Source organism: Neolamprologus brichardi, chromosome 7 (genome assembly GCF_056152115.1).
Source record: "Neolamprologus brichardi isolate AB-2024 chromosome 7, ASM5615211v1, whole genome shotgun sequence".
Taxonomy (NCBI): domain Eukaryota; kingdom Metazoa; phylum Chordata; class Actinopteri; order Cichliformes; family Cichlidae; genus Neolamprologus; species Neolamprologus brichardi.
In genome coordinates, this window is record NC_142110.1 from 27181188 (window position 1) to 27195188 (window position 14001).

At 37.4% G+C, this 14001-nt stretch overlaps 1 protein-coding gene across 2 annotated transcripts in view; it reads right to left on the minus strand.

Moving 5' to 3' along the window:
• The window catches only part of cadps2 (Ca++-dependent secretion activator 2), a 145933-nt gene that overhangs the window by 85720 nt on the left and 46212 nt on the right, over window positions 1-14001 (minus strand). For both annotated transcript variants that reach the window (XM_035913406.2, XM_006782231.3), the window contains exon 12: window positions 6700-6836. In XM_035913406.2, the coding sequence (XP_035769299.2) occupies window positions 6700-6836 (137 nt within the window). The remainder of the gene's footprint in view (window positions 1-6699; window positions 6837-14001) is intronic.

The window sequence follows — 14001 nt, forward strand, 5'->3', positions numbered from 1 at the left end:
TGGTGGTTTGATCCCTGGCTGCTCCAGTCTGCATGCCAAATATCCTTGGGCAAGATACTAATCCGAAGTTGCTCATGAATGTCTGTGAATGTTACATAGAAAGCATGTAATGTTCATTTTTTTCTATGCTTAAGTATGGAAACATCAGTTTGGTGGTTCTGAAACATTCACTAACCCCAGTTACTGAATAGAATACAGTAATATCTTCCAACTGACAATATACTAAAAACAAATCAAAAAGATTGATTTATATACAATAATTAGCAACAGTAATCCTTGGTTTGGTTTTTAGTTTATTGGTTTGGTTCTTATGCTGATCTACACTTGAATAAACAACAGCTTTGTGCTACAGTATTTCACTCTAAGCAGTATTATCTGCTAATATTTGTTAATTACTAACATCCATGACAGTATATATGTCAGCTGAAAAGTTAATTAGTGTTATAGGTAATTTTTTTTGGAAAAGTGTCACCATTATAAATGTATCCACTAGAGAGCTCTAGATGGAAAATAGACATGGTAAATCCCTCCCAAGATTTTCCTACTTGGATTTTTTCCCAGGAGGGCTATCTCTCCATACAACACAATCTGGAGCCTGTTAGTTTTTCTTATGCAGATTCCTCTAATTAGTACAAATATAACTGAATAATTTGAAAGCTTCAGAATGAAAGGAGTGAGAGTCTGGACCGTGTGCATGCATAGACCTAAGTAATTACATTAGGATCTATAATGATAGAAGCATAACACAAAGTTAATTTAGCAGCAGGATGCTCAGACAGGTTCAAAGGGAGGTGAGGACACCTGCGTCTTCATCCTCCAAAAGTATGGTGATGTGATACAAAGAGTTTTTAATGTCTAATGATAAACATTTTTTTTAGAGTTGAAGGTAAATTACTGCTCTTCAAATGTTGTCTAGTTCAGTGCTCACTTTTACGGGCCCCTTTATATATAACCCAATAAAGGGGTGGTGTGGGGGTGGGTGGTTGTGGAAAAGCACAGCTGATGGTCAGATCCATCACCTCATGACGACATCAATTTTTGTTTTTCTTTTATTATAAAGATTTTGCATTATATCATAAATAAATGTGGGTCACCCTAAAGCAAGCACAATACCCATGATAAAATACATATTTGTGTGTTTGTGTGACCTTTTGTACTACTTTTTCGTGGCTTGGTCTTCCTAAACCAGAACTCTTTTCAAAGCTTTACTTAAAATATGGAATCCTAATTCCAACAATGCTCTGGATGAGGTTTTCAGAATCCACAGTGAAAAAAATACACGATTTAAATGAGAGAGAGAGAAGCTGCAATAAATCCCTCCCAGGATGACAACTGTGTGCCCATCCCAGCAGAAGGAGGAGGGAGGCTCCAGATGGAGCCCTCACAACCAAAAGACAACAGCTCCAGAGAACCAGCGGCAACAGGCAGTCTACTCTGCAACAGCCCAGCCATCCCATCATAAGCCAACAGCGATCCCCAGGTGCCAGAGAACTGCGCCACTAAACGAACAGCGAGCCTGGGACGCAGCCAGCCTGGCCCTCGAGCCACCAGGCAACCACTGCCCTGGCAGGGTGCAGGAAACAACAGTGTAGGAACACCCGCCCACTCCCCTTCCCACTTGTCAAAGTTGGAAGTGATATATTGGTGCGTATGTTGGTGTACGGTAGTGTGAAAAAGTGTTTGCCCCCTTCCTGATTTCCTATTTTTTTGTATGTTTGTCACACTTTCAGATCAGCAAAAATGTAAATATTAGATAACGCTAACACAAAACACAAAATGTGGTTTCTAAATTAAGGTGTTTATGTTTAAGGAGGAAAAAAATCCAAACTTATATGCCTCTGCGTGAAAAAGTGATTGGCTCCTACAGCTAATAACTGGTTCGGCCACTCTTAGCAGCAACAACTGTAATGAAGGACTTGTGATAACTAGCAATGAATCTCTTGCATCTCTGTGGAGGAATTTTGACTCATTCATCTTTGCAGAGTTGTTGTAATTCAGCTACATTGGAGGGTTTTCAAGCATGAACCACCTTTCTAAGGTCATGCCACAGCATCTCAATCATATTCAGGTCAGGACTTTGCCTAGGCCACTCCAACAGTTTTCTCAAACCATTTGGAGGAGGACCTGCTGGTGCATTTTGGATCATTGTCCTGCTCCTGCACTTCAGCTTGAGGTCACAAACAGCCGGCGGGACATTCTCCTTCAGGATGTTTTTGTAGACAGAAGAATTCATGGTTCCATTTACCACAGCAAGTCTTCTAGGTCCTGAGCAAAACAGCCTCAGACCAGCCTCATACTACCACCACCATATGTTATTGTCTGTATAATGTTCCTTTTTTAAAATGCTGTGTTAATTTTATGTCAGATGTAATTGGGGACACACAGTCCACAGAGTACTTTCCCAAAGGTCTTTGGGATCATCAAGCTGCTTTCTGGAAGAACTGAGATGAACCTTTATGTTCCTTTTGCTTAGCAATGGTTTTTGTCTTGGAACTGTGGAAGGGGCAAACACTTTTTCACACCACTGTATGTGTACAAAGTGAAAAAGATGGGTATAACTTTGTGTAAACTAGAGTGCTCTTAAAACTGATGGAATAGATGTGACATGAGCACCTGACTGTTGGTCAACAGTGCTCATCCACAACTCCACCCTAAGCCCTTGATGTCCAACATGCAGATAAAATTAAGAGGCAGACAGCAGTGGAAGGGTGAGTGGGACCACTTCAGTGGCCCTACCCACCATCTTCTAGGTAATGCACCTGCTCTCAAAGGCTCATTGTTTATAGTGATGTGTCATGAGCTGTAATGACTACAATGTAATTAAAAACCAGGGGCAGGTCTTCGCACAGCACATCAAGGAAATTCATATAAATGGCCCAAACCACTGTGGTCCATGCAGACCCTATGTCTGTGAGTGGTGTGTTGTTTAAGGGAGTAGCGGGGAGGGTTGGGATGCATATGACCGGGAGGTAAAGGAGTACCCTCAGAAGGAGAGAACCATGCTAACAACTGACTCAGTAAGGACCCCTATTCCACAGACCTCACTGCAGGACGGAAAAATAGGATCCAGGGCCCGCGATGACAACACCCTGGACCACCACGTCCCAGTGATTTACTCAAAGGATAAGACAAACTGGCCTAAGTTGAATTTTGCATTACCTATCTTAAATATTTATATGTATATTTTGCAAGAGTAGATATGGGAGCAGGCTTTAAAAGGCTATTTAAAAGCAATTTTACTGTGGAATTTTACAAGAAATTGTGATGCAGTCTTTTGAGGTCTGAAACTTTCAAACTAGGAAGTATTACTCAACTGCACTTTTCATCAGTATTACTCATTTCTGGCCTAATTTCAAGTGTAAATGTGTTTTCATATTTTGAAATGTGTATGAGCTGAAGACATCGAGGGATGTTAATGTCACTCCTGGAGAGACAAGATGGCAAGATTTGACCAGTTTTAAAGTTTAGGGTATCTTCATTCAATGATAATTCTGTGAATTTTAAAGGATAGAAGAAAGTTGTCATAAATAATATGAAGTTATCATGTCTCTTTGCACAGGCTATCATATTCTCCAAGCACATTCACATATTTATGTGAATAAAATATTAAGCTCCAATAACAGAGCTTATTTTCCTCAACAAAACAATACTGCACATAGAGCAGGCAATTTGGTTCCCGGTGATCGTTCCCTTGTTTGAAAATCACTTGAATGTTTGGTTAAACACTCTTTCTCCCATCTGGATCAGCCTCCTGCTCTTAATGACTTTTATGATTATTTGATTAAAACTCCTACAAACACCTAGTAAGCCAGTTTACTGCACTTTTTAAACTTACAGCACCTACATACCTCATCAGAGATGCTTGGGTTAAGGACATGGAAGTAGAGATATTAAATAATTTATTGGCCAATGGGTTGAAGAAGATTAAAGTCTGCTCTATTAATGTCAAATTACAACTTATACAGTTTAAAGTCCTTCATCGCTTGCATTTCTCTAAAATGAAGCTTGGCAGTATTTTTCCATTTATTTCCTCATTGTGTGATAAATGCAAAGCAATGGAAGGAACCCTTGGCCACCCTTTCTGGTCTTGCCCTACACTTACATGTTTCTGGGAAGAGATATTTAATATAGCTGGATTTATGACTTAAAATTAAAGCCAGATGGTATACTTGCAGTGCTAGGCCTTAGGGTTTGGCTATGTGAGATGATTGCATTTCTGTATATTGTAGAGGTTCGTTATGGTCTTGCTAACACTCACTCAATCATATTAACAGAGAATCAACAATGTTTAACCCATTCACCTGCACTTTATGTTTATGTGAAACTACACCTCTGCCGGACCCTAACTCCTTCTTGGACTTGTTCCCCACATCTTTTAGACTCTGAACTTTCTGTTGCCCTGTCTAACTTCACACAGAAGAGCATTTTGTTTGGACTCCATTATTTCTCTTGTACTTTTAATATGGACTGACTAACCAGTGTTGTTGTGGTGGTGGTGTTGTTGTTTTCTTTTCTCTGTCCTTTGTCCTTTTATCTTGGGTGATTTGATGTAATTTTGAACTTACAATGTTATAAATAACCTTTAAAAATAAAAAAAAAAGAAAATCACTTGAATTACTTTTACTAAAAAAAAGATATTAAAAGATTGATTCTTTTTTTCTTTAATGAAAACTGCCATTGGTATATTTTGTTAATGAACAACACTTTGGGGATTTGGATCAATGCTTCCTAACCACAACTGCACACACTATAAAAAACAAAAAAACAACAACAACAAAAAAAATCACATACACATACGGACTCGCTTATTTAGGCTTCACTTCACTGCTTCCTCCTCCTCCATTGACTCAGAACAGCAGTTGTCCATGAGGGTCATGTTCCTATTTGGAAAGTATTGATTAGAGTGCTTATCCCCTTAATCAGTGTGAGAGAGCGCCCCAGGCTGAACACACACACACACGCACTGAGCTCCTATATCTCTTTCATTCTTCAAACTGCTCTGAAAAGTTTTAGTTATTTTTGTTTTCATTCAGTTTTTAAATATGCAGTGCTTCAACAATAATTTGGATAGAAAACAGCAGGACCTTAATTAAAATTATATTTACAAGTTTAAAAATTCTTATTTTGTTGGAGCACTAATCCAAAACCAGCAGACATTTAAGCACAACTGAAGGCATCACAAATTATTCACGTTTGAAAAGATGACTATTTCCACCTAGGAGGTCCCTGGACTGGGGCCAGGCTGCATCTGTTGTTAAAATGCAACCCGTCACCATTATTTGAAGGTCACCGAGCATGACAAATTAGCTGAACGGCTTGTCTAGTGCTAAAATGAAGTTCAGTGACATCAGTGCGTACCAATTCATTGTTATAAAGCTTTTAATTCTTATTTTATCTTTTGTTAAGGAGAAGAAAAAATATATTAAGTTTCTTTTTATCTTTTGTTCAAATAGTGTGTTATTCATTATGGCTTCACAATTGGTGAGGTGAGTGAATTTGGGGATCATGTTGTGAGTAAAAAATCCAGGGATTAACCAGTTAAAGCATTAAACAACATTAAAAGTGGTTGTTGAATAATATTTGGTCGATTAATGAATAGACTGATTTGATTATTTAAGCGCTACATGTACAGACATAAAGCTATGAATTATAACTATATTAAATATCTAACTGTATCCTAGCTATAAAAACAGACATAAAATGTTACTAGATGCAGAAGATGTTTATATATGTTGTAATTTTTCCACACACACATTAATCCATCCAACTATTCATTTCTTCTGCTCATTCATAAGGCAAGAGGCGCTGTAGACTCTGGACAGCCTGCCATAGTACAGACATTATTAGCTCATGAAAATATTCTGATGTAATTTTTTAAAAAAAACAACAACAACTTTTTGGACAGTTGTGCTTTTTTAAAATATATTTTAGAAAGTCACAGTAGCTATACATCTACATGATTTACAAAAGAAGTTGAATTTTATTTAAAAGTCATCAATTTATCCAATAGTTGAAAGTCTGGTTGTGATCAGAGTGTGTGTGTAGATATTTCTATAAAGAACGTATGGCAGTAATTAATAATTTATTGTGAACACCGTGCATTTTACCATCCATTCGATTTAGTCTAATAAGTATTTGATGTTACTTACTAGATTTTTTTTTTAGAAATGATTCCAACTGAATGCTTTTTTAAAAACATTAACAACATTTGGAGCTTTTTGCATCAGTGTGTTGTTTTACTTTTGTCTTTCTATTATTCTCACACTTCCCCAGTGGGAACCTTTCTGTTTTGTAGCATCCACTTTTTTCTGCTACCCGGGAAAATTTACTGGCAGTACCAGAAACCAAAAACAATCCTCTTATTGTTTTGGTTGCACAGTCAAGCCATCATTATAGACTGAGAACCCTGAAGGTAAAATGTACTGTATGTAGACAAACATTATCTACGTATTAAAGTACTTGTTGGTTATTTTTTTGGTGATTCATAAACTTTAATTAAACAACTTGTTTTAGCAATACCATTACAAGCTCACTGCAAGTTCTTTAACTGTTCTGTTTCATGAGGATTTTAAGCAGCTTACGTATTTTGGTACAGATGATACATGATGATGGTACAGAAGAAAGTTTGAGTGATGAATGAGTACCATTGAGATGGACAGTCAATGAAGATGAATGATGAAAAGGTTCTTGTTCACATACCAAGCAGGAGAAGGAGTCGTTCATTCGATGCTGTAGTGTGTGTTTCTGTAAAATGGTGAACAGGGCAGCGTGGTCGAACTGACACGGAGATGCTGAGATCAACTTTTCCACTGCCTGACGCTGAGATGGATCAAGACCTAAAAAGAAAACACAGAGGTGGATGAAGGAACGACACTGAGATGTGCACAACCTTGCCAAGAGTTTTAAAAAAATTTAACTCGATAACTAGATGTGAACTATAAAATCCATACTATGCTACTATAGTGTTTTTTTTTTCAGAGCAGCGGAGTCTGGATGAGGTTAGGGAAACGTGCTCTTTGGTCTGAAACTCAACAACAATTGAAACAATTAGTGATAAAGATATGAGAGATGTTGTAATCCTGAATATAAATCTATGGGATATTTCTCTAAAGATTAGTTAGAAGTAGATGTCCCAACACTGCCCACAAAGAGCCATTCAACAACTGACTCAGGAAACATGAGGTGATCATTAAACACTTGAAAGTAGGGTAGAAAGAAAAACACACAGACAGGAAAATAGCAATAAATCAGTTATTAAAACAGCAGATCAGGCTTCATGTCTACATTCAAACATTGTGCAATGTGCCATGTTTTACTGATGACAAAATGTGAGTTGCTCAACAGCTGATGGGACAAATGAGACTGACTTAAGAAACTTTGAGGAGGCAATGACAAGAGACTTTGACTTCTGACAATAGTGTATGTGTTCAGTCAAATCTTTGATCTTAATTGTATATAAGCCAGTAGGCCAGAAACTGAAGTAACATCAATAGCAATGAGTTTGTGCAATCATGCTCAATCTTGTGTCATCACTGGGTCAAGTCATATGATTGAGAAAATGGAGTTTGCAAAATCACTGGGTCAAGGTTTGGTAACGTTACATCTGTATATTTGAGTTTACAGGAGACAGAAAGACTGGGAGATTTGGCATCTGCAGAGTCCCAGTCCCAAGGTGTTTTCAGGCTGGATATACTAAAATCTCTCCAGTCCATTCTGAGGGTTTCTTCCCAGAGTTTAGAAACGAGCCCATCCTAAAAACGTTGAAGTAGAGGTGCCCAGGAAGAGCCGAACCACCTCATGTCTTGACTTAAAAGCTTCCCACCACATGTCTGAGTTCCTCATCCGTTCTCCAAGTCTGAGCACAGTTGCTGCTCTATTCAACTACTTGTATCCACAGTCATATAATTTCAGTCATTTACCCGTGTTAATGACCATCGGTGCTGGAAAATACTTAAACTATGGCAATAAGAACATGCCAATGAGAGCAATCCACTATAAATAAAAACGTGTCAGTCACTTTTATAATAATATGTAAATATTTAAAAAGCTACAGCTCAGGTGGTAAAGGGGATTGCTACAAATTACAGTGTTATTAGTTTGATGACAGGTCCTACAGTATGCACAAGACAAATCACTGATTCATCCTTTTATCCCATCATATCAGACATAAAATGGATGGACAAGACAGACAATGAGAAGCACTTTGCGGAATTACTAAGGTTAAAGGTTAAAGGGGTGATTAATAGGAAAAAATACCAAAAAACCAAAATATTTTTACTAGAAATATGACAAGTTAGATACGATACCATGGATCAATTCATGTCTTGTCTCAGGTCTTGGTATCAGACATGCTAAAGACCTAATGTGTGTACGGCAAAAAAAAAAAGTGACTGCATTTAAGACTGCAGAATGTAAAGATGCACAATATGGAAAAAATCAAGCAAATTGCAGTTTTTATTTCTTCTTATGAGTATTTTGGGGTGGCAGGTGTGTATGTGACTGTGTCAAAACAAACTGCAACAAATGTGGGACAAAGTCCAGCTATAAAACTAAAAATGTATTTTTAAAAATGCACATAATACATATTATTTAAACTGATTATTTCATCAACTTGGGTGTGTTCCTGAGTTTTATTAATAATATAGAGAAAAAAAAACATTACAAGATTTTCATATGAGTACATTCTGGAATAGCTAGTAATGAAGTCATTTTTATGCAGCAGCCCTGACAGTTCACTTTGGATGTGCACTGCCTGAAGCTGCAGACGATAATGAGGCTTTGGGGTCAGTGATGAAAGAATCAACAGAAAATGAAAAAAAAATAAAAGAAGCCGAAGAGGCGCAGGGTGTCCCAGCCTGAGCAAACCTGGGTCATTTCCAGTCCTTTCAGGCCTTTCTGATAATGGCCCTGCCAAATGAAAAGCCTAACACTCTCCACTCTGCCTTTATTGTGGGAGTACATTTCAGGATGGGAAGCTTCTGACCGTGACACATGGCCCCACAAAAGACCACAGCTCACTGAGAATACTGGCGCTGTTTCCACGCCTGTGGCTCATGCCCAAGACAAGCTTTAGTGATCACTTTTATTATCGCTGTCATTTTGTTTTTTGTGTGGATGCAGAGAAGCCCATGAGGACTCTCAGGCATTTGTGCTTTTCATCTCCTCCTCATTTTCTTGTTGCCTTTGTCCAAAAGAGAAAAGAGAAAAACAAAAAAACAGGAGAAGTGAAATCTCCACAATCAACTTCCAATCAACGCTCCTCTGCTTTCTTTTTCCATCTTTTCTTTTCATTCTTCCACTTTTCTGTCAGCGACTGCCCTTCGGGTGTGATGGCCTGCTTTCTCTCTAATTCCGATGTAGGTCATTTTAAATTTGTTACCTCCATAACAGTGTACTGTCCTCAATGTAATTTAGAGAAAAGACAGGGAGTGAAGGAGATAGGACTCTAAAGAAAGCGAGACAAAGAGATATAGATTAGTACTGATAATAAGAGGAGGGAAAAGGAGGGGTAATATTGATTGGGAGACAGACGGCCGGAGGAGTGATGTTGATTTCTGTCAAGTCCAACTTTCAGCTATTATGTTCAGGTTGTGTGTGTGCGCGTGTGTGAGAATGAGCAGAAAATATGGATCGATTTTCATGCATTTTTCTCGGCTATCTACAGGTTTTTCTGCTCTGGAAGTTTCTCATTAGTGTGACTACATGAGCATAATTTTCTGGTTTTGCTGAACATGACACACAATTGCACAAAAAATGGTCAGTCAAAGGCACAAATTCAATCGATTATTCTTAGGACTGGTTTCTGTTGGGGACACCAAACTATGACTGGTATTAGTAGCTACATGCAACCTAAACCAAACACGCACAGCCATTGTACAGTCATAAGTTTCATAAATGAATAAAACATAGACACACAAATCCATACACCAGTTAAGTACAGGCAGAAAGTAAAAAAAAACAAACAAAACAAAGAAGCAACCAACATTTTTATACTTCAGTGTCAATAAAGAATGAATACCTTCTTAAAACTAATTGAAACAAATAATATTAGCAGCCTGAATTAATTGCATTCAAGACATTTAAAATTGCCTTAGATTTATTAAGTTCGATACGTTTTTGTTTACTCTGCAGGCTTTGGGGTCAGTGATGAAAGAATCAACAGAAAATGAAAAAAAATAAAAGAAGCCGAAGAGGCGCAGGGTGTCCGAGCCTGAGCAAACCTGGGTCATTTCCAGTCCAAAGAGGAAGGAGCTGCAAATTTGAATGGTCTTTTTCCAAATTCAGCACAAACCTCTGAGACAGAACTCTTGGGATCTAACACAGTACCTTTTTTGATGAAGTCTGTAAATTACATGCAAGCAAACCAAGAATAGCCTTATAAATGTGAATATATCAGTGGGCGAGTCTACAGCATACTTTGGTTTTGACCAGTCCTCTATTTATCGTCTCCAGTTGGTCCAAAAATGCAACTGCTTGTCTGTTGACTAGTACAAAATGGAGGGAGCATATAACCCAGTGTTGGCCTCTTTACACTGGCTTCCTATTCCTTACAGGACCCAAATTAACATTTTACGTTTTGCTTTTAAACAGATAGGTAAGACGAGCCCCTTCTTACCTATCTGAGCTTCTATCAATGCATGCAAACAATGCAAACTAATGTTATTTATTCCAAGGTCGAAACCTAATTCTCGCAGTGAAAGGACCTGCTACATCTCTCTGTAGCAGGTCCCAGACTCCGGAATAGTCTACTGCCAAATATTAGATCTACACAAAACACTAGAATATTTTAAATCTCTACTGGCTAATTACAGCATGGAGCCCTACTCTAAAAGAGCATAAACATAAACACTGTCTGTGAAGCTGGATTTAAGAAATAAGTGTTTAAGTTGAAGCATTTATAACAGTTGAGGGCCATCTTGTGCCAGCACATCCAACCAGTTCATAAAATAACAGGTTACTACATGTGCATCACATCACAAAATATATCTTTTCTTTTCTTTTTTACCAAAGCACAATGAAATCCCAACACTAACACACAACATACAAACCACTTACTGCTAAAGAGACAGAATGAAAGTGGGCAGTGAATCCTTGACTTTTTAAAAATAAAAAACGCTGCAGCAGGGGGCAGTACAAAAGCAACCCCTTACACTGCTTTTCGGTTTTAGTTTCCTTGTTTACACTAAATTATCAATTCTGTCACTAGTTAACTAACAAACTACTCTTAGCAGCAATCAACCGACCCAATGATGTTATGTTCTCTACAGGCCCGAGATGGTGCTCGACACCTTCTAACGTTCTGAAAAATGTAAACACGTATGGCTTAAACCAAGTCGCAGACAGTCTTAAATCTACAACAGTTGTTTTAGATTTATTTCATGATGGAAATAAAATAATACATGTAGTGTTTAAGGTCCACTTTAATAAATTCCTATAAAACATTAAATCATTATTTATTTACATTATTTAAATCCATAGATTATGTCTGTCTGTTATTCAATACTGATGATCTGAAACATTTAAGTATGAAAAATATTTTAAAATCTTAGAAATCATGGAACAAAAAGGACCAAATTCAGACTCCAACAACAGAATTCATAATCAATAAAAAAAAAAAAACTTTTATTTAATCTACTTTGACAATGAGATCTTTAAGATGTGATGGGACCTGATCATTCAGGATAAATAGTCACACTGTATGCATCAAAGTTGTTCAAGTGTTTATGACAGCATGCAAGCTTTAAATATCCTTTTTTAAATTTAAAAAAAAAAAAGCAAAAATTGAGCTTTCACACATCTGTTGTTGGCTTCTCTTTACTGGCAAGAGATGGAGATGTTATGGTTGTTTTTCCTGAAATCACCATAGAATTAACTAGTGATTAAATTTACTTACCCAGTACTTAAAATATAGCATAACGAGTATTTTGAAATTATGGCTATTTTACAGGAAAGGAGACACATGGTGACGGGATTACCTGCATAACACTCAGGTATTGTACCGAAAAAAGACACAAACTGTGCTGCAAGTAATTTAAAGTATAGTGTTACTAATCTTAATAACTGAGTAAGTAATTTTAGTGGAAAGAGGAGTTACACACATGCAGTTCCAGCAATTGACTGGAAAGACAAATTGAACTGGAAAGGATGTAGAACAGGTTAGTGTGATAAAAGACAAAGATTTAAATGTACTAACATGTGAAGAGTGTGTTGAGAATGTGAAAGTGTGAGGTTTGAGCTGCAGCATAGCTACATGCTGAGAAAGAGCACTACAGATGTGATGTTTGTTTGGAGAGTATAGAGAAGGTCAGAAGGAGTTGCACGAAGTCTTGGTGGATCTAGTGAAAGGTTGGTACCGTACATCTACAAGGACAGCGAGACAGTGGCAAGGAGTGTAGTAGGAGTGAAAGACTGGTTTAAGGTGGGTTTGGGAAAAAAGCATTAACGACAATATGACTACTAATTAGAGAGCCTAGACAGGTTACTGCTCTATAGCAAAGCTATCACATACACAGCCATTTAACTAAACTATTCAGCTACAAAATGTGATGTTTCTTCCTACAGTAGCCAATAACACACAGCTGAGTTAAAATCTAAGCTATTATCTAAAACCACAGTTAGACAGCCTAGCAGAGAGTAACAATTCACTCTGTAAGTTGGTAAATTGTAACATTATTAAATTCATGGGTTTGTCTGACAAAAGTTTGAAATTCATAGAGATTCACTTTAATACAATATTTCAGAGAGAAAACTATTAAGTACTGTTGCAGGGTTATTGAAATGTTGAAGAGTTGTGTTATGACCCCTTCCATTGCCTGCGAGGTCTGTGGGGGCACGTGGAGCAACAGCACAACACAATCCGTAGATAAGCTGAGACTTCAAGAAACTACACTGGCACTTCATTAGGTATGACTGTTCAACACTACAATCTAATTGGCTTCTAATCAGCCAATCATATAACAAAAACTCATTGTACAGATATACAGGAATTTTCCCACACAACCACATCCTAGGATTTACAGAGAATTGTCTAAAGAAATCCTTTGAGCAGCAGCTTTGTGTATGAAAATATCTTGCTGGAGTGGAAGTTGCTAACAGGAGAAGGTGGTGCCAAATCTCAAACCTTTAATCATCTCAAACTGGTTCGCTTGGGATGTGGTGAAATGGGATATTTTCAAGATGGATGTGCAGATAACAAGTCTGCAGAAACTTTGTAATGCTATCATGTCAGTATGGTGAAAAACATCTGAGAGGAATGTTTCCAGCACCTTGTTGATCCTATGCTACGAAAAATTAAGGCAATTCGCAATTCAATTCAGTTCAGAACTGAAGAAGCTTCTCGGATGAGAGGTTAACATTTTCAAGCAACTTAAAGAAATCCAGACGCTTTTCTTTCCAAGCTCCTTAGTCAAGTAATTCAAGTGCAAAGGTCACAGGGAGGGTGGATCTTCTGCCAGCTGTCATAGGACAAATAGTTAATTTATGATTTTAATGCTAAAGGGGAAAAGTGTATTCAAGACTGCTGAAAACATGATCTTCAATTTTCTGATTGTCTGTACAGGTGGACATCACTCAAAAAGGAGAAGGCTTTGGTGTGCTACCCTATTATTTGGGATGACTGTGCGAAATATGCAGTCAGTCTCATGTTTTTGGACACTTGTTCAAAGGAAAAGACATTTTCCAAATTGAGAGGAAAACAGAAACTTCTGAATTCCACGGTGTTTCTGAATGTAGGTACTGTTTTGTACAGTACTGTATCCTTAAAGCCATTTTTTCAGAGTTATGGAATTGTTTCATGTTATTGTTTTTAATTAATGGTTAATGAAAATAACAAATATTGTCTCCATTAATATAGGATCAGATGAGCTTGCAAAGTTTGTATGTATGAATGTATAATTTGCAATAAGAAAGGAAGAAAAGCTCGTATTACGCTATCATTTTTATATTTAACATAACAACAGAGTTTCACAGTGAAGCGTCCATTATGCACAAAATTACTTAAGC